The sequence below is a fragment of the Sus scrofa genome, chromosome 17 (genome assembly GCF_000003025.6).
Source record: "Sus scrofa isolate TJ Tabasco breed Duroc chromosome 17, Sscrofa11.1, whole genome shotgun sequence".
Classification (NCBI taxonomy): Eukaryota; Metazoa; Chordata; class Mammalia; order Artiodactyla; family Suidae; genus Sus; species Sus scrofa.
In genome coordinates this window covers 24,947,628-24,971,248 of record NC_010459.5, presented here as the reverse complement: position 1 = coordinate 24,971,248, position 23,621 = coordinate 24,947,628, and the positions used below count along the sequence as shown (strand labels likewise).

At 44.7% G+C, this 23,621-nt stretch overlaps 1 protein-coding gene across 1 annotated transcript in view; it reads left to right on the top strand.

Annotated features, from left to right (window-relative positions):
- KIF16B (kinesin family member 16B) overlaps positions 1-23,621 on the top strand; it is a 306,852-nt gene that overhangs the window by 217,742 nt on the left and 65,489 nt on the right. The window contains exon 23 of the mRNA XM_021078047.1: positions 8,876-8,998. Coding sequence (XP_020933706.1) covers positions 8,876-8,998 — 123 coding nt within the window. The remainder of the gene's footprint in view (positions 1-8,875; positions 8,999-23,621) is intronic.

Here is a 23,621-nt window from a genome sequence, read left to right as displayed (position 1 = left end):
CTGCCAGCCTACACCATAGCCATAGCAACTGGGATCTGAGCTGCGTCCTCGACCTACACCACAGCTCACAGCAACGCCAGATCCTTAACCCACTGAGTGAGGCCAGGGACTAAACCTGTATCCTCATGGATACAAGTTGAGTTCGTTAACCACTGAGCCATGATGGGAACTCCAGATTTCCATTGCATATCTGAAAGGATCACATATTTGAGAAGTGGAACTCAAACATAGACTTTACTCTAGAACATATAATCTTTTCACAATGCCAAGGTCACCTCTGGTCATAGTTATTCTTGACTGGCCTGCATACATTTTTTTTTTTATTGATTTCTTTTTTCATATGAATAAGTAATTGGAAGAATTTTTTTTCTTGTGCATTTTTTCTTGGAATTTCTAGATGTTAAAAATTATTTCTCTTTTAATGAGTTCTGTTTTTCAAGAATTGCCTTACAAGTTTCTTAGCAGTTCCTTTGTTTCTTGCAGGCTTTATATCTCCTTTTGCTTGTTGCATTTTAGCTCTCATAGAAGAGAAGCCTGGATATAATCATTGCAGCAAGTGGTACAGATAACCTTGTGTGCTTGAAGTTGCTCCTTTAGTTGGAAGGTTAAATGATAAGCATTACAGAAACCTGATAAAGAGGGCTTGCCAGTGCCCTACCCCCACTTTAGTCTCTTCTGGACCTTAGAATTCCACACAATTTGAACCCAAACTAGAGCTCAGCAAAAATCAATGAGTGAAGGTGAATGGCCCTTTTCACAGGTCATTAAAGACATTGTAAAACCAGAAAGGAGAACACCTGATTTTCCCTCTTCAGGTTCTAAGCCACATAGAGTTTTATTTGGGAACAAGGGCCACTTGACAGTTGCTGCCACTTTCTCCATGTGCCATACCAAACTTTTTTTTTTTAAACCATCCATTTAATGATGGGTTATTCGGAGACAATGACCATCAAAGTTCTTTTTGGTCTAGAGAAAGATGGGGACATTTTTCATGCTTTCAAGTTGAAACATTCATCAGTACTTCCAAATCTTGAAACAGTGTTGATCCACTGAGATCTTCATGGCTGAAATAATCTACTTTAAAGAATTACAGATTAGGAGTTCCTGTTATGGGTGGTTAAGAACCCGACATAGTGTCTGTGAGGATTTGGGTTTGATCCCTGGCCTCACTTGGTGGTTTAAGGACCTGACATTGCAAGCTGCAGTGTGACTTGGATTGGGCATTGCCATGACTGTTGGCATAGGCTTGAGCTGCAGCTCCAGTTCAACCCTAGCCCAGGAACTTCCATATGCTGCAGGTGCGGCCCTAAAAAGAAAAAAAATCACAGATTAGAATTTACTGTAAGGCCACTAAACTCTATATTCCACAAGTATCTCTACCAAACACAGTTTGTCATTTTCTGGGTAATTATCCTTAATGACGTAGAGATACAGATATATGTCAAAAGTAAAGAAGTAATCCTTTATTTGAAAACCCTATTTCTATTTCCTGACGAACCCTATTTCTGTTTCCTGACGTGAGTCTTCTAAACTCACTTTAAGATGAGCTGTGGTCAGTGGGGTCTCTCTGCATCAGGCTGTGGCTAAGTCCTGACCTTGGCAGTGAGAGGACCCGCAGCAGGTGTGCCTCATGTTGTAGCAAGTCCAGGTGATGTAGATGTAGGTACTACATCTTCGGAGGTGGCACAGTTTTGGCCCTGAGCCCCCGCAGCACCAGCAGGCTCACCTCCTGGAGAAAGATGCAAGTATGTCTTGGCTCTTTGCCATGTTTGTGACGTACACCTGCCCACACAGCTTACCTTTAGGCCACATTTCTTGTGACATGGCTCAGATTTGAGAATATGATGCACCCTCACCTTCTCTGCCCCAGGCCCCTGTCTTCAAGCTGCTGGGCCACAGCTGGTGCCTAATGATAATACCTAATTAGAACTATTGCTGTGGCTTGTGTGCTTGGTTAGAAATGTGTGCAATGCTGGGAACAGAGAAAGGGGAATTACTAATTTTGTTAAATCTGATAAAAACCCAGGATTGCATGTGTTTTAGAAGCAAAGCTTGGAAATCTGGCTCTAGGAGATCCACAGCCATCCTGAGGCCTGACCTTGTCATCATTAAAGCATATACTGAATCCCACCATCTGGTACATAATTAGAGCGTTTAGGGGGAAATGCGGGAAATGCGGATGGCTCCCTATAGACTTGGTCCGCTCTGTGCCCTCTGTAGCGCCGACAGCGATCTGAGTTGCTGTTAATGCCACTTACTATTAATTCCCTTAATTTGTTCCTATCGAAGGAGACAGCCTGAGTAGGAAGAGCAGATTCTAATCTGAATATTCAAAATATATCGCCTATATTCTGTCTGCTTCTTTTGGCTGAGGACTGGACTGTAGTGTTTCCCTGACACTGGAAAAAAGATTGTATTTGTGGACCCAGGACACTGATTTGTTAAAAGCTATTATAAAAATATTTCTTTGTATCTTATTTTAAAATATATTTCTGGAGTTCCCACTGTGGTGCAACAGGATTGGCGGCCTCTCTGCAGCACATGGTACAGGGTTCAATCCCTGGCCCAGCACAGTAGGTTAAAGGATCTAGCATTGCCATAACTGTGGCTCGGATCTGATTCTTGGCCCAAAAACTCCATAAGCCTTGGGGCAGCCAAAAAAGAATTAAAAAGAAAAAAAATATGTATGTGTGTGTGTGTGTATATATATATATATATAAAATATAGAAATATAATCCAAGTTACTGATTAAATGCTTTTATTTCTAAAGAGAGCCACTCCCTGACACATTCAGATTCCTTAATGTGTCCTTCGTATTTGTCCAGATTTCCTGCAAGATGTGCTTCTAAACCTACAGTCCTTCCTGTTTCTTTCCCTCCTACTACTATGTGTCACCTGCTTCCCCCTCCAAGTCTAAGAATCTTTTTTCTGCATAGAGAGAAAACTGCAACCAATACCAAAATAAGTAATTCCATGGAAATTTAAAAGATCTCATAAATATTAGGATATGATATGATTACAGCCCACATTTATGTGTCTACTATAAACTCAAAAAGATGTTCAAAATATAGTTACTTTCAAATAAAAAAATAAACATAGGAGGCATTTATGTGAGTTTTCCTTCCTGCCTTAGTTCAGGGCGATGTCAGGAAGCTTTCACACTGTATCCAGAGACTCTGACATGTCTCATCAAATTGGCTTCAAAAGGTAATTTCTACAGATGACGTTGTCACAGTGACTTGATGGAAACACATACACTTTATTTCTCTATTTCTGCTCACATGTTTTTGGATCCCCAGCTTAGTCATTCATTCCTGCAGGTGTTCACGTCTCTATACCTGTTGATGTTTAGTTACTGTGAAGTCAGTGAGATTGAACTAAACTTTGGCCACAGGCAGTAGTGGGGACGCTGACAATTATCCTCTTCTCAGCAAAGGATTTACTTCCTCTTCGCTGTCAAGTGCTGGTTGGTCAGTGGCTCTTGTGTGCCGTCTAGAACCATTTTTTTAAGTTATAAAATTAATTTTTTATTCTTTTTTACAATCACAGCTGCAGCATATGGAAGTTCCGGGGCTGGGGTTGAATCCAAGCTGCAGCTCAAGGCCTATGCCCTAGCTACAGCCATGCTGGATCTGAGCCACATATGCGACCGACGCCACAGCCACTGGCAATGCTAGATCCTTAACCCACTAAGGGGGCGAGGCCAGAGATCAAATGCTCATCCTCATGGATCCCAGTTGGGTTCTTAACCTGCTGAGCCACAGCAGGAACTCCCTAGAATCATATCTTAGGGTGCACGTGCATGTGTTGGTATAGAAAGGTCTGTCCTACATCTAGTTGAGCTACCTGGTATTATAAGATCCAGTCTCTCCCAGATAACCGGCCTGTACGTAACTCACATACCCATTTAAATTATCAAAGGCAGTGAATTTTTTTCTTTAAAGGGTTTCTGAGCCTATGCTTCATGCAGCTTTCTTTTCATTAGCAATTGATTTCAGTTATACATTCTTAGAATTAGAGAACTTTCTAATCTTAAAATGCCTGTAACCAGACCATCAATTACAGCCTTAACCCCCTTTGAAAGCCGACATATAAAAGGAGAAAGTTAAGGTAGTGTTTGCTAACTTTAGCCTATGATACATCTAGAGTGAAAAAAACCCCACAAGTCTTTGTTTAAAACCTAATGCAGTTGAGAAAAACTAAAGGTCTAAGAAGGTACAGAAATTTTATCAAACTTACTTTGTATTCCCAGGATGCGGCCCTGTAGCTGGTAATCAATACCAGACACCAACGTTTGATTATATTTCCTGGGGGTGCCTTTAGGAAAAAGCATTTGGAAAGTTAAAATTAACCTAAATGTCCATTGACAGATGAATGAATTAATACGATATGGTACATACATATAATGGGATACTACTTAGGCATAAAAAGAATTAAATAATTTGCAGCAACATAGATGCAACTAGATATTCTCATACTAAGTGAAGTCAGAAAAAGAAAGACAAATACCATATGATATCACTTATCTGTGGAATCTAAAATATGGCACAAGTGAACCTATCTACAGAACAGAAAGAGACTCACGGACATGGAGAACAGACTTGGGGTTGCCAAGCGGAAGAGGGAGAGAGTGGGAGAGATGGGGAGTTTGGGGTTGTTAGATGCAAACTCTTACATTTAGAATGGATAAGCAATGAGGTCCTGCCTTATAGCACAGGGAACTGTATCTAATCTCTTGGGATAGACCATGATGAAAGATAACATAAGAAAGGAAGGAGTTCCTGTCGTGGCTCAATGGTTAACAAATCCGACTAGGAACCATAAGGTTGCGGGTTCGATCCCTGGCCTTGCTCAGTGGGTTAAGGATCCAGCATTGCTGTGAGCTGTGGCGTAGGTTGCAGACTCTCCTTGGATCCAGTGTTGCTATGGCTGTGGTGTAGGCTGGTGGCTACAGCTCCATATGCCATATATGTGACCCTAGAAAGGAAAAAAAGACCAAAAAAAGGGGGGGGAATTATATGTGTATGTATGTGTATATATGTGTGTGCGCGCATGATGGGGTCACTGCTGTACAGCAGAAATTGGCAAAACATTATAAATCAACTATACTTTAAAAAAAAAAGTCTCCATTGCTTGGTTAACAAGGATCTTGGCTGTTTTGACTGCAGTTCTTCCTCAGTAAAATTCAAGACATTTAGATAACACTGTCCATATTTATTTTTTTTCACTCAGTGACCCCATTGTAACTTTCTAATCCCACTGTAATGATCAGTTTCCTTGTCAGAGTTGGCCTCTGACCAGAAGTTTACACGGCCTTGGTCACAGTGTGTTCGTGCCCCATAGATGTGATTTGGTAAACATCATGCTTGCTTCCATAGAAACGGAGGGGCAGAGGATGGAGGGCCATTACCCAGAGACAGGATCCTAAAGCTTGTATTTGATTCTCATTCTCCTTCTCTGTCAGAGTCCTGACAGGCACGCCGTCTGGAATCCAAGTTCTTCTCCTGTGTCTGCCTCGGAAGCAAACAGGGTAGTCTCAGTGCTGCGTGTACTCCACAAGTTAGTGCTGTCGTCCACGCCTTTCAGAGAAGCCGTGATAATACACGGTTCCTAAGTGATTTAAGAGGAATGTTTATTTCCCCTCACTCCCCCTCCTCCCCTCCTCTCTGCACCTACACTATGCCAAACCTCGTCCAAGTATTTATTTGCCCAGAGGATGTCCTTTTCTCTGCCAGAATGCACATTCACTTCCTCCTAGAAAACTCCTGTTCATCCTTCTGTACCTGGCTGCAGAGCCCTTTCTCCATGAGGCTTTCCTGTCCCCTGGCTGGAGCTGCTGCCTCTCTACTTGGGACCACCAGACCTCTAGGGCTTTATTGTGGTCCAGGAGCACTTCCAGCCCTGTCCAGGCTTATCACTCTGTGTGTTGACCAAGCCTGCAGGGGAGTACTTTATTTGCTCTGCTTCCTTCCTCCTTTCCCTTATTCTTGCCTCTTAGGAGGGAACCTGTAACTCAGCAGAGAGGGCTGCTCACCAGTCAGCTGCAGGAGGGCCTGTTGGTCTGACCGGCAGGGAGGATCCAGGTTCTTTCTGATATATTGCAAGTGGGTCTTCTAAAATAGTATCATCAGTTGTTGCTTCAGAGTTCTGAAACAGCATCTCCTTCCGCCAAGGTTGTTCTAAGCTCCACAGCTCTGTACTCCCAACTACACACACACACACACACACACACACACACACACACACACGTGTAACCGTGGATTTCCCAGATGATTGTGTCACATCTCCACAGCTCTGTACTCCCAACTACACACACACACACACACACACACACACACACAGGTGTAACCGTGGATTTCCCAGATGATTGTGTCACATCTGCAAGAGAGGTTCTGCCCCTACTTGAAACATACAGTTATAAGCATGACAGAAAGTTTCAGGGTCAAGGCAGCGGGGCTAGGACTTCACAGCTAAACCATGAAGCCTGTGAGGTCAGAGACGTTACTTAACATTAAATGTGTTGGAGTTCCTGCTGGGGCACAGTGGGTTAAGAATCTAACCGCAGTGACTCAGGTTGTAGGTTCCATCCCCAGCCTTGCAGAGTGGGTTAAAGGATTCCTTGTTGCTGCATCAGTGGTGTAGGTCTCAGCCGTGGCTCAGCTTCAGTCTCTGGCCTGGGAACTTCCATATACCATGGGTGCAGCCATTAAAAAAAAAAAAAAAAAGTTTCAGGGCTAAGGCAAGAAGTGCTAGGAATTCATGGCTAAACCAAGAAGGCTTCGAGGTTAGAGACATTCCTTAATATTAAATGTGTTAATGTGTTTGTTGAAAATAAATAAAAGCACTAGATTATTTCTCTGCCTTTTCTCCTTCAAATAGATATACACATTCCATGTTCTGGGAAATGTCTTCATTCACAGTAATTTGAAAATATACTGTTGGTGGCTTGAAAGGTTTTTGGCAACACACATATTGAGAAACTCTCTGTTTAGGAATTTACACTCTTGTTTTTGACACCAAGGGCAGCTAAACAGGTGCAGCATTGCAATAAAATGGATCGTTCTCATTGGGGGTAACCAGCTATGCAGTGAAAAATTAAGATGCTCTTGAAGGCTTTGGTAACTTCATATCACGCCAAGATGTTTATACTGTCAGCTAGATGAAAGCAGCCATCTGGGGCAAACCACACACGCCCTTGTCACCCAGAGACCTGAGTTTTCACATGCACAGCAAAGTGGGCCCTTCCACGCTACACCTGGCCGAGGCTGCCTGAGTCCAAGACCCCTTTCTGCCAGAGGGAAGGGGAGCTTGTTGCCCCTGTTGCCTTTTCAGATACATGAATTTCATTACATAATCACAAGATTTCCATCTTCTTAAATTCTGTGTGTGTCGAACTGTTTATCAGTTCAGTTTATTTATTTTAAAATTTCATGAAAGCTAATAAAGTGAGGTAAGTCAGAGAAGAACGTATAATGTCACTTGTATGTGGAAACCAAAAAACAATGCAAATGAATCTATATACAAAACAGGAACAGACTCACAGACATAGAAAACAAATTATGATTACCAAAGGGGGAAGTGGGGGGAGGGGGTAAATTGGGAGTAGGGGATGAACAGGTACAGAGCACTGTACATAAAATAGATAAACAACAGGGATTTACTGTCTGGCACAGGGAACTGCGTTCAGTATCTTGTAATAACCTAAAATGGAGAAGAATCAGAAAAAAAGTGCATGTGTAATTGAATCACTTTGCTGTAAACCTGAAACTGACACCATGCTGTACATCAGCTGTACTACAATTAAAAGTAAATAAATAAAATGTCTTGATGGCAGTGTAGTGGTGATGCAGGTGGGTTCTCTTGGTTAGTCTGTGTTCGAGCCCTGGCTCTCCCGCCTACCTCTTAAGTTATTTAAACTCTTACAAGTTACCTGAGCTGTCAGTCTGGGGCCTCTCTCATCTACTAACTGGGTTAATGATGGTTCATGTCTCATGAGGGGAGGGGGGATCATGAGGATTAAATGAAACAATGCACATAAGTCACATAAGTCGCTTGGCACAGTTCTAAGTAATAAGTAAGTATTCAATAAGTGATAACTATGATTTTAATTGTTGTATTACTGCTACTGCTTCAAAAACATAGTTTCTTCTGTTTGTTTTTTTTTTTAAACCATCCACTAGTGTAAATGATGAGGATTGTTCAGAGATCTCCTCCCATTCACACTCAAGAAAACTGCTTTCGAATTTTTTTAATGACTTCCTCAAACCCCTCCATCCGGAACACACACATTGGTCAGAGCTCAGTTGATTATTAATCAGATGGAGCCTAAAGAAAACACTGGGGAATTCATTTTAATTGTGATTTAAAGAGCTTGCCACACCCCACTGCCTTGCAGAAATGCCTCGAGGTTAAAAATGAAGTAAATTTGGATAGAATCTCCAGCTTCCGAGCTTTCTGTACGGCAGTCTGGTACTCTTTGAAGAACAAAGCTGTTGTTCAGTGTGATAGGACTTTTCAGAAAAGAATCTGGTTTATACCAGATTTTTTTTTAAAGTCAGGAGATGTAATATGTCCTCCCCCCCCCCTTTTTTTTTCACTTGTTCTTTTAAATTGGAAGGAACATCAAAGCCAAACAACATTTAGAAGTGCTGTTCCTCTACCTTTGTGGAATGGTCTCCCTAAAGAAATGGTCTTTTGTCCTGAGAGGGACGTAAGCATTTCTCTTCAAAAGAAACCATCATTTTTCTAAATAAACTCTCCTGGTTTGATGTTCTTTCCTCTGCTTGAAGCGTGTTTCACCGCCTGCCCAGGCGACTGTTTGCAGTGCAGTGATCTCAGTCTCTCTTTGTTCTCCCATCCGGCGCGCCTTTGATAGCGGATGGTGTCTCGCTCGTTGGGAGTGAGTCCAGACGACCTGAAGGACCCCATCAAAATCAGTATCCCGCGCTATGTCCTCTGCGGCCAAGGGAAGGACGAGCACTTCGAGTTCGAGATCAAGGTAAGTGTCCCCATCTTTGCCCTTCTGGATAATGGAGGCTGGTGGCTCTGTGGTGCTTTGCATCTTTCTTACATGAGGAAGTAAAGCTACGTGTGAAAGTGTTGTTTGTATGCAACTGGTGATGCACATCTTTAGATGATAGTGCAAAACTCTCTGAGCTTGGAGCTCATGGAGGGAAATTATCCCACAGAAGGTGGTGGTGGCTCAGGTGCTAGGCCCACATGGGAGTTTCTGTCACCTACCAGCCCCATAGGGATGGTCACCAGCCACCTCAGGTTGTCCTGGATGCCCCTGCTCTCAGCACTAACAGTTCCACAGCTTGGAAACTATTTACTGCCAGGCAAACCAGGACAGTTTGTTGCTCACCCTACCATCCGTTTAGGCTCATTTTTTTTTTCTTTTTTAGGGCCCCACCTATGGTATATGTAAGTTGCCAGGCTAGGGGTCCAGTTGGAGCTGCAGCTGCCAGTATGGGATCTGAGCTGCATCTGTGACCTACACCACAGCTAATGGCAATGCTGGGTCCTTAACCCACTGAACGAGGCCAGGGATCGAACCGCATCTTCTGGATACTAGTCAGGTTCTTAACCTGCTGAGCCACAATGAGAACTCCTCAATTTTTAAATCTATAATAGTAGGAATAAAAATATTTGTGCCACAGAGATATTAAGTGTATATAAAGTGCTGACTGACTCTAGTGTTTGGTACATAATAATAAATTATAGCCATTGCTTTTATCCTGTTGCTATTTTCATTGTTGTTGTTTCTGTCATTACTAATTAGGAAGCTTTCCTAATCCATTTAGGCATTGTTTGATGGATTCAACTTTTCACGAAGAGATATGCCTGTTTCCTTATGTCATACTTCATCTTATTTCTGATTGACTTACCTTGACTCATAGCAGTTCATTGGCTATCGCTGGTCACCAGCCCCTCCTCACAGAATTGGTGGTTCGTCACACATCCTCTTTTTTTGAGGACAGGTGAGGGTGTTGGTACAGTGGCGTTCCCTAGGATCACCAGTGTGTGTCTGCGGGAGGGCATTCTTGGAAGTGATTTTGGTCAGATAAACCCCAGAGTCTGGATGTTGAGGTTTTCCTCTTTCCTTTTTTTTTTTTTTTTTTTTTTTTTTTAAGTACCAATATTCTGCCCAGAGATGGTCACTATTGTTCCCCCACTAGAGCTCCAGGTACGGCATATAGAAGTTCCTAGGCTGGGGGTCCAATCAGAACTGCAGCTACCAGCTTATGCCACAGCCACAACAAGGCCAGATCTGAGCCATGTCTGTGACCTACACCACAGCTGTGGCAACGCCAGATCCTTAACCCACTGAGTGGGGCCAGGATTCGAACCCGAATCCTCATGGATACGGGTTGAATTCATTTCTGCTGAGCCACAATGGGGATTCTTAGATTTGGAATTCTTTACACTCGGATTCCACTGTGCTTTGCTGAGTGACCCAAAGTCTTGTGACTGACCTTCTCTAAGCTTCAGTTTCCTCATTGGTAAGGTGAGGAAACTGGACACTGCCAGTGGTTTCCAGATTTCTTCTTGAGAGTCTTTTATGAGGAAGGACGTTGTAGAAGCAGATAAGCTTGGAGCTGCTGTGGAGGAAGGGTGGGTAGGATCCTGAATCCAGCACCACCCCCATCCTGGTGCATCTGAGGGGAACCCCCAGGCTCTGGTGGACCCTCCCTTTAGGCATGCATGCTATTTCAGTCTGCCTGGAGAAACAATGTAAAATAACGTTTCCAATTAATCAAGTTTTTGTAATCTTATTTCTGCATACTGAGTCCCTCCTCCCATCTTATTGAGTAAAAGCTATGCATTATAATATTTGAGGTTTTTGTTGAGAAGACATGATACTTGTGTAGTAGTGGTGGTGATTGAACTTTACTGGCCAGATGCTGTGGTTTCTTGTTAAAATGTTCCACATGTCCTTGCTCCAGGGCTTTCGCTGCCCCCGACCTAATGCCTGATTCCTGCTTAGTTTCCTTTCTCAGCCATTTGAAATGTGTGGGTAGATTCATATATACATATTTGCACATATATGTTATATTCATATATAAAGATAATTTCTAAAGGTGTGTTTGAATTATTTCCATATTTTTAAATTAGAGAGTAAAGACTGGCTTTTACCAGCTCAAAAATTTGAATTCTCCAAAACGTAGAACTCACAGCACTGGAAGACATGCCATGATTTTAGTTGGTACATAGATTTCTTTTATTTTAGTAGATAAAAATGTGTTCATAAAATGTCACTATTAAATGGATTTCATCCTTAGAACTGAAGACATGAATAAAGAATATTTTTAGTTTTTTTTTTTTTAACTGAGTTGATTTAAATAAAAATCTCAAGCAAATTATAGTCCTGGCCACAGGTGGATCTGGCCAGAATTGTGCAGATGCTACTGCAAAGGCACGTTAGAGAAACCTGACACAGGAAAAACCTGGCATCTTGCAGAATCTAGGCTGGCTTCTTCTGGACTGATCAAAGCCATGTTTGAAAGCCTGTCATTGTTCTGCGTTTTTGTTTTTGTATTTTTTTTTCCGGTTCACACCCCAGGTCATCATTAGCATCAGGAGTGTGCTGTTAGCCTTTGCCTGTAGAATCCCTGCTTCTCCAGGAGAAGGAAGGGCTGCCCCACACACTCGCAGGGAGGGGGCAGAGGGTCTTATGGTCCTATGGGGGTGCCCCATCAACACAGGATTCAGGGCTCAGTGTGAGAAACAAACATGGGGATATACTGTCCCTCCTTTATTAAAAAGACAAAAGTAGCTGAGCTTCAGCAGAAGCAAAGCTGTTAGAAAAGTGCTGGCGAGTGTTACTCCCTGACGTAACCTCGCTATGCCTCATCTGTAAATTGGAGCTGAGGAAACCCCAGCTGAGTTGGTTTCAGGACGCTAGGAGCTTATTATGTGAAATGCTCAGAACGGTGCCAGCTACACCCTAAGTACTGGGTATGTGTTTGTTATTAAAAATAAATAAAGGAGTTCCCTGGTGGCTCAGCAGGTTAGGGATCTGGCATTGTCCCTGCAATGGCTCAGGTTGCTGCTATAGCATGGGTTCGATCCCTGGCCCAGGAATTTCCACATGCTGTGGGGGTGGCCAAAAAATAAAGAGATGTCCAAACTGAGTGAGACTTTACCCTCGGAATCCCCTTAATGACTTCCTGTGTTCTATCATATCTTTATGAGGATTGGAATTTTTATTTTTTCTCCTTTTTGGGTGTTTATTCCCTCTCACTATTCTGAGTTTAAAAATGAACTGTGCCACCCTTTTCCTTCTATCACTTTGTTTCATGCACAGGTAGTGTTTTCTAGAGCAAGTAATCACGCTTAGGGTAACATCTTGGTCGCTCCCGAATTCTTCTCTTAGCCAATGGCTTTAAGAAGAGGCAGGTCAAAAAAAGTATTATTTTTGAAAGAGTCTATTCTACTTCATTTTAGATTTTCTTTGAAGGAAAACATGATATTAAGGGATATAGATACTTCATATCCAGTTCATTAAAGGGGCCGAGCTGACTTGGGTACACAGAGGGCCCACTGGGTGCTAGTCTCCAGTGGCTGAGGTGGCAGGTCCCCAGGAGTCCAGGGTAGGCCAGTGTGTGTAGGGGTGGGAGCCTGGAAGTGCTTGCTTTCAGCTTCTCCCTCACCCTGTTCCTTCTGGCTCCTGCCCTTCCCTACTCCCCTGCTTTAGATGGATGTATTAGTTGTTTAAATCATTCATCTTCCTGCCCTTGTTCATTTTAATTCCCAATTGGGTAGCTCCAGTCCTCCAGCCTGAACTGTTCATCGCCAAACAAAGCAGTCATGATCCTTTAAAGGGATGTACGGGGTAGGGTGCAGGGAGAGGACTCTAGGGGGAAAGAAGAGTGGGTCCCAAACCCTCATCTTCTGATTCCTGATGAACCCTGAGGAGGTTTCCACCCCTGGGCTTTAAAGTGAGGAACATAGAGCATTTAATTCAAAGGAGCTGTCTTTTCTATCTTCTCTACTCGGGGGATTAAAAACAACTTTCTTTTACGAACTGTGAGAATGGATGAGGATAAGGTTTGGGGATTTGGGTCATATTTAATGTCTTAAATCAACTCTGTCGAGGCATCATTTACATCCCGTGAAAAACACACCTTGTAAGTGCAGTTTGTTGAGTTTTGACATATGTGTACATCCCTGAAGCCCGCCCCCCAATCAAAACTTACAATGTCTCAGTCATTCCAGAAAGTTTCTCATGCTCCAGGCAGGCTTTCTGTATCTGCTTTCCGTAACTACAGATTCCTGGGTCTGTTAGTCTAGCCTGCGGTGGGGGTGGGACAGGTGGCATCTGCTCTTCTGGGTCTGTCTGCGTCCCCCATGTGACTTTTCGGAGACTGATCCACGTAGTTGAGTGTAACAGTAATTTGTTTCTTCCTGTTGCTCAGCAGCATCGTACTGTGTGGGTTGGCATTTGTTCTGTTGTTCTCATCTGACAGTGTAGAGAGTTATCATCTCCACTGTCAACCCCCACGCCTTATTTGGTCACCCCTGAAGGACTCAAGCCTGGGAACCCGTGGGTCAGGATATCTGTCCCCATTAGTCACCCCTGCAATTACACCTGCCACTGGGTCCCAGTTGCACGTCCTTCTGGAACCGTGTGCACATTTAGGTTAGGAGATGTGCATCCCGCCAGCTGATATCACAGGCAGGCAGAGAAGCCCAGGGTGTGCCTGGCTACTCCTGAGAAGAGCACATTCTGCGTTGAACGTCACTGAACATGGCCTGCTGTCAGCAGAATGTACCTGCACAGTATGAGTGTGCCTGGAACCACAGCCGTCACAAGGAAGATCATGAACTCATAGACCCCAGCAAAAAACTCCTGCTTCCCCCTGCTTTTCAGTGACTGATATGTGACACCAGTTACCCTGCATTCTCAGTTAGCTAGAGCCAGACCGGGGAGAATTTAATTTTTAAATACCTTCCAGCATGACCTGAAATCTGTGGTTCTGGCTAACAGAGGTCACTATACTCTTCTGCCCTAGAAATGAGCTGCTTTTTCCAGCATAGCTTCAAATGCCCTGCTTTGTAACTTAGATGTTAATGTGGTAATGTGGAGAAATAATCTAATACTGGTAGATAATTTTAAAATATTTTGTTTCCTGAGAGTTTTTATTCCTGTAAGAACCAGAAGCAATGCTTACAAGAATTGTCTTCCTGTCTCTTTTGGAGACTGTATCATTTAGGCCAGTGTGCCCCACTCACCCCCATCCTGGTTTATTCCCATCACAGCAGGTGTCACAGCCACAGCCCCATTGCTTTTCTTTAGTCACTGTTGTGTTACAGGCAGAAGCTCCATGGGCCCTCGTCAGCCTGCACATTGCTGAGGCCCAGCCCATACCCAGGACCCGCTTATGGTGTGTGACCCACACCAGTCTGGCCACAGGGTCTGTGCAGCAGGCAGAGCCTATTTGAAGCCTCGGGGCTTATGTGACCATGTGCCCTTTGTGATCAGGCCCTTGCGCTTCATCTCCATCATCCTTCCAATGTCTCGCCCGTCGTCTTTCCCATGACGTGGCTGCCAGTCCAGGTCCTTCAGTGAGCATGTGGGACAAATCAGCCTTCTGCAGCATCCGTGTCCAAGAGCACTGGGGCCTCCCACCCTTGGCTTCCCCTCCCAGCCTCTCCTGGCCACCCCCGGGCCCCATGCATGCCCTAGTTCTGGCCTCTCCAGCACCCAGAGGAGCTGTTGTTTCATTCTGGCTCCTCTGCCCAGAGGGATAGTTCTCTGCCACCTGTCCTCCTCTGGATCTCTCCCAGGCCCTCTCCAGCTGCTGCTCATAGAAGTCCAGGTGGTGGTGTCATCTTTTCTAAGGGGCTTCTGACTCCTCATGCTGATAGGGAGAGGACAGTTCCTGCGTTTGCTCCCGTAGCTGCAGGAGGTCAGCCCTGTGTCTACCTGCAGACCAGGACATGTGTGACTCCATGGTCTTACCTCAAACCCACGGACCCCAGTCACAGCCCATCCCAGCATGATGCTCTGGCTCCTGTGGAAGGTGCCACAGTAACAGTCTCCTCCTTTCCCCAAGTGCCTCCTCGTGTTGCTCTAAGTCCTGGTCGGTGGCCTAAGGAAGAGGAGAGGCAGAGAAACAGAGTGAATGCCAGCGAGACAGTAGCCTCAGGGCAGATGCCCAGTGAAGACCTGCAGACCCTGTGCACAGCCCCTGAGCACTGGTGGCGGCGGGCGTTTTCCGTCCTGTTGGTTTAGATCTGTGAGTCCTGCCTTCTGATTGAAGTCTGTCTGTCGCAGAGCCAGGAGATGCTCAACTCTGAGTTCCCTCTGCCGCTTCTCCCTCAGTAGAAGCGATCCTGCTGGTGAGGCAGGGTAATGGCAAAACTTCAGGGCTGCCATGGTTCAAGTTGGAATCTTGCTTTTCTGTCTAAGGGACTTTGTCAGGGATCTGAGATCAGAGACAACTGACTGGAACAGCATTGACTTAACAGCAGCAGGAACAGACGGGCAGTGAACCATGTGCTGTATTTGGGCTTGAACAGATTTCAAAACTTTTTTTTTTTTTTTGTCTTTTTGCTATTTCTTGGGCCGCTCCCGCGCTTATGGAGGTTCCCAGGCTAGGGGTCGAATCGGAGCTGTAGTCTCCAGCCTATGCCGGAGCCACAGCAATGCAGGATCCGAGCCACGTCTGCAACCTACACCACAGCTCACGGCAACGCCAGATCGTTAACCCACTGAGCAAGTGCAGGGACCGAACCCACAACCTCATGGTTCCTAGTCGGATTCGTTAACCACTGCGCCACCACGGGAACTCCTCAAAACTTTTTGAATGAGTTGTCAGCATTTCGGATCTGGGAGCTCTGACACAGAAATCCAGATTTCCCACGTTTCCGTAAAATGTCAGAAAACGTGAGATCCCCACCACCACCACCCCGGGCAGGGGCAGACCGGTGGCTCCTTGGGGGTGGGGGTGGGGCTTGGGCCTTCTGCCCTGCCACAGGCTGCCCTTTCACCAAGGGACTAGGTGACACCCAGCACATCTGACCGCAGAGCAAGGCCACAGACCCCATGCAGCCTCAGAGCACACCATTTACCAAATCAGCCTAAACACATGCAGAGACTCGGAGAGTGGTGGGCAGGTGGGTGGAACACTTGTCCCCAGCCTGAACATCCCTCTCTGCTGTGGCCTTGCCCACCCTGCTTATCAGGACCAGAGTTATGAGCCAGGGCCTCAGCAGGTGCAGGGCACCCGGAGGCAGTGCACACTTGCTCCCTGGGGGTTGGACCACCTATCCTGGTTTTCCCCTCATGTGGCGGCCAGCACATGGGGGCCAGCGGGGCACCAAGGCAGTAAATTCAGGGCTGATGTAGCTGTTGGTCCAGAGTGGGCGTGATCACCACTCAGCCCTTTCTGTCTCTAAGTAGCATTCTTGTCTCTTCTTTCACCTTTATTTCTTCTATCTTGTCTCATAGGTTATAGGCCTATATTTAGCATGTCTTATGAATTTCATTCTCACAAGCTGCTTGCTTGTGCAACTGTTCTGACACCTTCTGTGCAGTTTGCCTGCAAACTCCTTGCTTACTCCCTGGCTGCTCTTAGCCCCTCTCAGGAGCTCCGTCCATCCCTGGAGCAGAATCGAATGCGCTCAGGTGGTCCGGAGACTTGCTTTCTGAACCCTGTTTCCTACACTCGCTGGGCCTTTTGGAGTTGCCTTTATGACTAATCTGTGGAGGCAGTTGCGTTCGGACCCTTGCTTCAACGTTGGACGCTCACATCTGTCAAGCACATTCTTGTCTCAGGCACTTTGCCAGATGCTTTCGCAAATGTGGAAGATATACCAAAATGGGGACATTATTTGCATTTAATGAACTAGGAAATAGGAACGACCTGCCCTAGTGTGCATGGCTGCTAAGTAGGTCCAGGTACTAAATGTCTTTGGAATCTAAATACTCTGAGACATCCTGGTTCCCTTACTTATTCATCTTAATGTACTTTCTAAATAGCATTACTTCTGTATTTTTTGGAAGTCAAGGCCATATTTTATTGTTACCTTAGACATAGCGGCCATTTCCAAATCCTTGCCTGTTTTCCAATTTTGCTGTTATTTTTGGGTGTACTTTAACTTTTATCTTGAATTCTGGCCAAGTCACAGGCATTTTGTAAATTGGGGCAATTATTAAAGTTTTGACAAACCTCGAGAATGTGGTGGTGGATAGAGCTGGTAGGAAGTGTGAGGAGGAAATGCCCAGAAAATGTGCAGCTCGGGAGCTGAAGCAGTCACATTTCCAGTCAGAGAAATGTCTCCTTCTTTGGCAGAACAAAAAGAAGAGCCATTCCAGTCTATTGGATAAACTATGCACAGAAACACATCTTTTAGAAATACTCCAACTCGATAGAATATCAGTGTTCAAAAGGATTTGTGTGTTGGCATCGGAATTTCTGCTTATTAATATCAAGATAGATGATCTCCCCACGTGGAATTAGCGGAGCTCAGACAGACAGAGTGTCACATGAGCTGCGGCCCATCTAGATTCACATATCCAGTCTGCGCCCTATTTTCAACATAAATATCAAGTGGAAGAAATAACATTGAGACTTAACGCATCATATCTTGTCTTAGGTTTATTTATTTTTTGTAAAGCACTGTTCCCATCCCTTGGAAAATGTTGTCTTTCACTAGAAAAAAAGTAAGAAAACACATTTTTCCCTTCCCCTGTTTTAACGCCACTGATCTTTTACATTGCTTTTTACTTGGGCAGTTGTGTTTATCTTCACAAAGTTAATGCTGTGCACATGAGAAATGAAGAGGAAATGAGATTGAGTCACAAACATAGAGGAAAATCAGTCATCACCTTGTGGTCATAGCTTGGATTTCCCTTCAACTTTGTTTTTCTGCTATAGGAATATATTACCCATCTCTTTCTTTCATTTCAGGATCTGGGAAGTTGTACATCTCTTCCTAGAATAAAATTTGTTTTAAAAGAAATCATGGAGTTCCCATTTGTGGCTCAGCAGGTTAAGAACCCAGTACAGTGTTAGTGAGGATGCAGGTTCGATCCCTGTCCTAGCTCCGTGGGTTAAGGATCTAGCATTGCTGCAAGATGCTTTTGTGGCTCAGATCTGATGTTGTCGTGGCTGTGGTGTAGGCCTCAGCTGCAGCTCTGATTCAACCCTTAGCTTGGGAACTTCTGTATGCCCCAGGTGTGGCCTTGAAAAAAAGAAAAAGCACAAAATAGTTTGAACACCCCTTTCTGAGGTTGCTGCCCACAGGTACCCTGGCCTTTGACTAGCATATAATGAAAGGCTTTTCTTGAGGAATGTGATCCCAGCACAAGAGTTACCATTTACTGAGGACCCCAGTGCTGTGTTGGTTGCTTCATGGTTTTTAGTTCAGCTATAGGTTGGGTGTCATGAGTCCATTTTGCAGATGAAGAAACTGAGCCTGAGAAGTGGCATGATTTAGCCACAATCACAGCTCATTGGTCCCTGGGCTAAAGCCAGGATCCAGGTTTAACCCAGAACTTTTCATTATTCTGTTTTCCAGTGATGATGAGAGTTTGCATTCCACGTTTTGCCTCTGAATAGCTGGGTAATTTGAAGGAAAACTGCCTAGGCTATCATTCTCCCAGTTTCCCAGGATTTTAAGGTAGAATAACACCCTTTGCTCCTCACCTGATTCACAGGGGTGTTAGGGGAAGGGAGAAGTACTCCTTAGTAATGATCTGGGATTTGAAAGGCATCCATCTTATTAGCAGAATATTAAGGTCTTTGGACATTCTTTCAAATTTACCTTCAAATTACTCTATGAAGTTAAATATACTAAAATAAGCAGTATTATGCCTATTTTGAAGGTACTGAATGGAAGCATAAAGTAGCCATTATTTCTAGTTATTGCAGAAGGCTGAGATTTCGGCCAGCTAGAAAGCCCCGTTTGATTTTGTATCACTCCCTGCTTATGCGGAGTGTGCTGTAACCAGCAGTTAGGCGCCAGGCACCAGTCTGTGTGGCACATCGGATTCAGACTGGGTTCAGACGCCAGAGGCTCCGAGGCACTTTCTGTCCTTGTTGGTGATGTGTCTACACAGAGGATGTCTGAGACATTTCCTGGATAATAAGGCTGAATAATCCTATATCTGCATAGCTTTCTGGAATCTTCACTCTTTGAACTCCATAACCACCCTTCCATGTTACATTCAAATGGGGGTGGATCTGGGATTGGACCCTAGACCTCTCCCCCTCCTTGCACAATGTGCTGCCTCTAAGACCATTTCAGCCTGCCAGGGCCCATCTTCTGGCAGGTGCCCTTGAGATGGGATTTCTGTGGATGGTGGCGCTCTGGTTCACAGTACCCCCTGCAGGGAAGGGGTTACAAGCTCAGCCCTGGAACTCAGGATGAGGTTTGAGGATGTAGTTTGCAGCAGCTGTTCCCTCACATCCAGCACCCTGGAGGGTCGCTGTCACAGTATTTTCCCCTTTGTGTCCACTCTGCCGTGGAGCTCAGCACTCCTTTGGGTTCCCCAGAAGGAAAAGCATATAAACTTTGCTGATGTTCCCCTGGGGAAGCAGAGAAGGGAAGTACGTTGTACATCTCGGAGGAAATAACTGACAATACCCCCTTTAGACAATCAAGTTCTCTCCAAAACATAGTGTTTCCCCACTTCCTAGATGTCCCTTGGGCTCCAGCTGTTATCCCCTTGCTGATGGTGGGGGGGGGGCGGTGCCAGCTCCAGCCCCCATCCTTGGCCAGAATCCCCAGGGTTGCAAACCCAGGGGACCTTGACCTTCAGAAAGAAGCAAAGCCTCTTCAGTTAAGGCCCCCCCCCCTTTTATAGGCAGTTTAGAGACCATCTTTTGTTTCCTGATGTATTTTTTAGGAGTTTTTTCTCACACTTACGTACACTCATTCTTACCCCAAATCTTTTATCCTAAATCAAGACTCTTTTCTCCCAGGAATCTCGTACATGACATTTCCTTTGATTCAAAATTCTTTACCTTCTCCCTTATCTCCTTCAACGCCTCCTTTCCAAAAACGTTAAACATTTACAGGAAAGTCAGAAAAGGGCCTTGATTCAGATCACTGTACCGCCCACATTTATGGATAGAAAGGGACTGGGAAAATGAGGCAGAAAAATGTTGAAAAGAGGCTTTGGGCTCTGCTATCTTTATTAGTCATTCATGTATCATTTAAAAGATATTTCTTTTGTACCTGTAACTTTTTTTTTTTTTTACAAAAAAAGACCATACTGGAAGTATCAAGATATTGAGGAAGAGAAAAGATGAATAGACAGTTCACATACTCTAGGGTCAACGAGGTGTGGGAGAGAAATGTGCAGAACATGAACCATGCAGAGCAGAGGGGTCATGAAGGGCACCCGGGGAGTCAGGGTTTTTGTTCACGAGTGGGAGTGAGAGAGGGCGATCTTGGCAGTGGGGTGCCAGGTCAGGTCCAAGGGCAGACAGGTACAAATGATGCTTTGGTGACAAGAAGGAGGACTTTTGAGGCAGCCCCCGGGGAGGCACTCCTTTCAGGCAACAGTGAATGAGGACGATGAGAAGCCAAAGAGGTCTTGAGGGTGGGAGGAGAAGGGTGGAGCAACAGTGTCCTGTGGAGATGAGCTGAGAGGCTGCTCGGGGTTTGGACTTGGGTGACCCTAGTCATCTCTGTAAAACATTGTCCATGAGGATCAGACATCTAGAACATTTGCAAACCCTCATCGCAGAAAATGTCAGAAGGATTTCCACATAGGATTGACCCTGCAGAGTAAAAACAGCCCATGTTTAATGTCAGTGCTTCCCACTTTCCTGGGGAGGCCTGTGGGGACTGTCTGGAGCCGTGCTGGGCAGCACCCAGGAGAGAAGGGGATTATTCTCACCTCCTCCCACCAGAAGGTCTGGGGAGCTAGGGATTGTCAGGCACAAAGAGTGACCTGGAGACCAGCCTAGACCTTTGGTGAAGAAGCGGAAGAGAAGGGGGAGCTGGGAGACCGGGAAAGGTTGGGGCATCATGATAAAGACAGACATTGGATGCAGGCCACGTGGGGTGAGCATGTCCATCCAAAATCCAAGCGTGCTGGGGCTGTCTGTCCTTGGGAAGACAAGAATGTCCAAGAAGAGGACCAGAGCAAGGAGTCCTGGGTGTCGGGCTGTGATCGCTGCATCAGTGCCATGACTCACGGGGGCTGGCTTCTCCTGCCACCTCCTCAGTAGTTCCATTTGCAACAGTTATCTGAAGAGATTTAATTAAATCTAGGGTATTGGAAGTTCCCGTTGTGGCTCAGCAGTAACAAGCCCGACTAGTATCCATGAGGATGGGGATTTGATCCCTGGGCTTGCTCTCTGGGTTAAGACTCCAGCATTGCCATGAGCTGTGGTGTAAGTCGCAGACATGGCTTGGACACTGCATTGCTATTGCTATCAGCTGTACTTCAGATTCGACTCCAGCCAAGGAACTTCCATATGCTGTACCTGTGTCCCTAAAAAGCAAAAAAAAAAAAAAAAAAAAAATCTAGTGTATTAATGCTTGCCATTTTACAGACTCAAATATTTGTAGTATATTTCGTGTTTCCTGAAGCATGCCCATAGTTAGTGACTGCATAAGATTTTGCAAAAATCTGACAAAACTTATTTTAGTATACTAGGTTGGTATTAGACCATTTCCTACAAACTCTTAGTAAATACAAGGAATTTCATTTGTATAGGATTGAAGTAGCTCTTCCAATTGTTGTTTAAAAATAAGTGTTGCACACAACTCTACAAGTAACTGCTTATTTACCTGGGGCCCCCTTAGAGTATTTTTCTTTGGATGAAAAACTGTTGATTCTCCTTCTTACACAGAAAGATATACACAAGCAAATATATACTGATGACAAGTCTTAAAATCAACAATCCTTAAACCAGCAAAATATGTATATGACATAAATTTGCGGGGAAGCACTCAATTGAGAATTGTCCATAAGTGAACACAGTTTATCTTGTGGATGCATTTATGGTGTTTAGTTGCACTTGATCATTTTATGGCCCTTAAAAGATGGATTCGTATCAGCAGCACCGTTCAGTGAGAGAGAAGTAATGAATTTGCTTTTCCAGGACCCGCAGTGATGCTGCCCTGCTTTCTTGGCTCAGGAGAGAATAGTTGAGTGTTTTGACCCAACGTGTTAGGTGTGGTGATCTTCTGACCCTCTTCTCTGCATCAGCACCTCATCCCATGCCCAGCTATAATTGGGGGAAAAAATAGGACTTTACTATTTCCGCTTTCCGTGTGGTTTCCCCAAACCTCACACGCTGTCACGCAGGCGCTCGACATGAAGGTGTCTCAGTTACAGAGCAGGGGTTGGACTTTTCCTGTGAGAGGTGATCCGTGGGTTTGCCTCAGCCACTGTTGCCACGGTGGTCATGATGGTCCTCATTCTTCATCATCACTGTCCTCATCTTGTTGACATGTTGATAGACAAGGGGAGATTTAACTGTTTTATATGCAAAGCAAGAAGCTTGAGCCTTTGTAATCCCTATATTTAACCTGGGTTCTGGTGAAAATCTCAAGGGTAAAGAATTTGAAACTCTCGGAGTTCCCATTGTGGCTCAGCAGGTTAGGGACCCAGTGTTGTCTCTGTGAAGATTCGGGTTCAATCCCTGGCCTCCCTCAGTGGGTTAAGGATCAGGTGTTGTCACAAGCTGTGGTGTAGGTCGCAGATATGGCTCAGATCCGGTGTTGCCGTGGCTGTGGCTCAGCTGCAGCTCCCATTCAACCCATAGCCTGGGAACTTTCATATGTTGCAGATGTAGCTGTGAAAAGAAAAAGAAAAAAGAAAAAAAAAAAAAGGATGTGGAGCTCCGTGTCTCACTCTGAACTTGTGTTATGCATATGTTGAGAATGCACCATATTCTTGGTACAGATTTTAAAAAAAAAAGATACTACTGTGTGACTTAGTAAAATAATCTTTGATTCAGATGAACCTTATAGAAACCACCAGAACACAGTTAGTGGAGCCAAGATAGTGGAGCTTTACCTGCTTTGAAAAACAAAATAATCTTAAGTACATCTCTTAAAAAAATACCAGCGCCTGATACAGTGCCTGACACACAGCAGTAGCTCAATAAACCTTGATCCTTTCAATGAGAGTCCTCCCACCTCTCCCCCACTTACTGCCAAAGTGGCTTAGAATCTTGTAAGGTAGAGATACCCTCAAAGATTATGTAATTAATATTATACAATAATGTGTATGGTAATATAATTAATGCCATTATATAACTAATAGTATAGTTGATATTGTATATTTAATATCGGTTATATACATTATTAGTACAAGGTTAATACTATACATAATATCCTATGACATGGGCTCTGATCGGAGTGTGAGCTTCATGCGAAGGTGTGATGCAGAAGGGGCAGTTCCTTCTGGGGAGAAAGGGAGCAGAAGCCAGGATGCCACCAAGGGAGGAGCCGTGGTTTGGACCCACCCTAGAGGCTGAGCAGGAGCTCTTGGCCACAGGATGGGGTGGACAGATGACAAGGCCATTCAGAAGACCCTTCAAAAGACCGTCAGATGGGTCTACTTGTGTGTTGACAACTCGTCTGAAGTGTTAGATTTTTAATCGTCTAAGAGCTGGGGTCAGAAGGGTAGCGTTGGGTTATCCTGA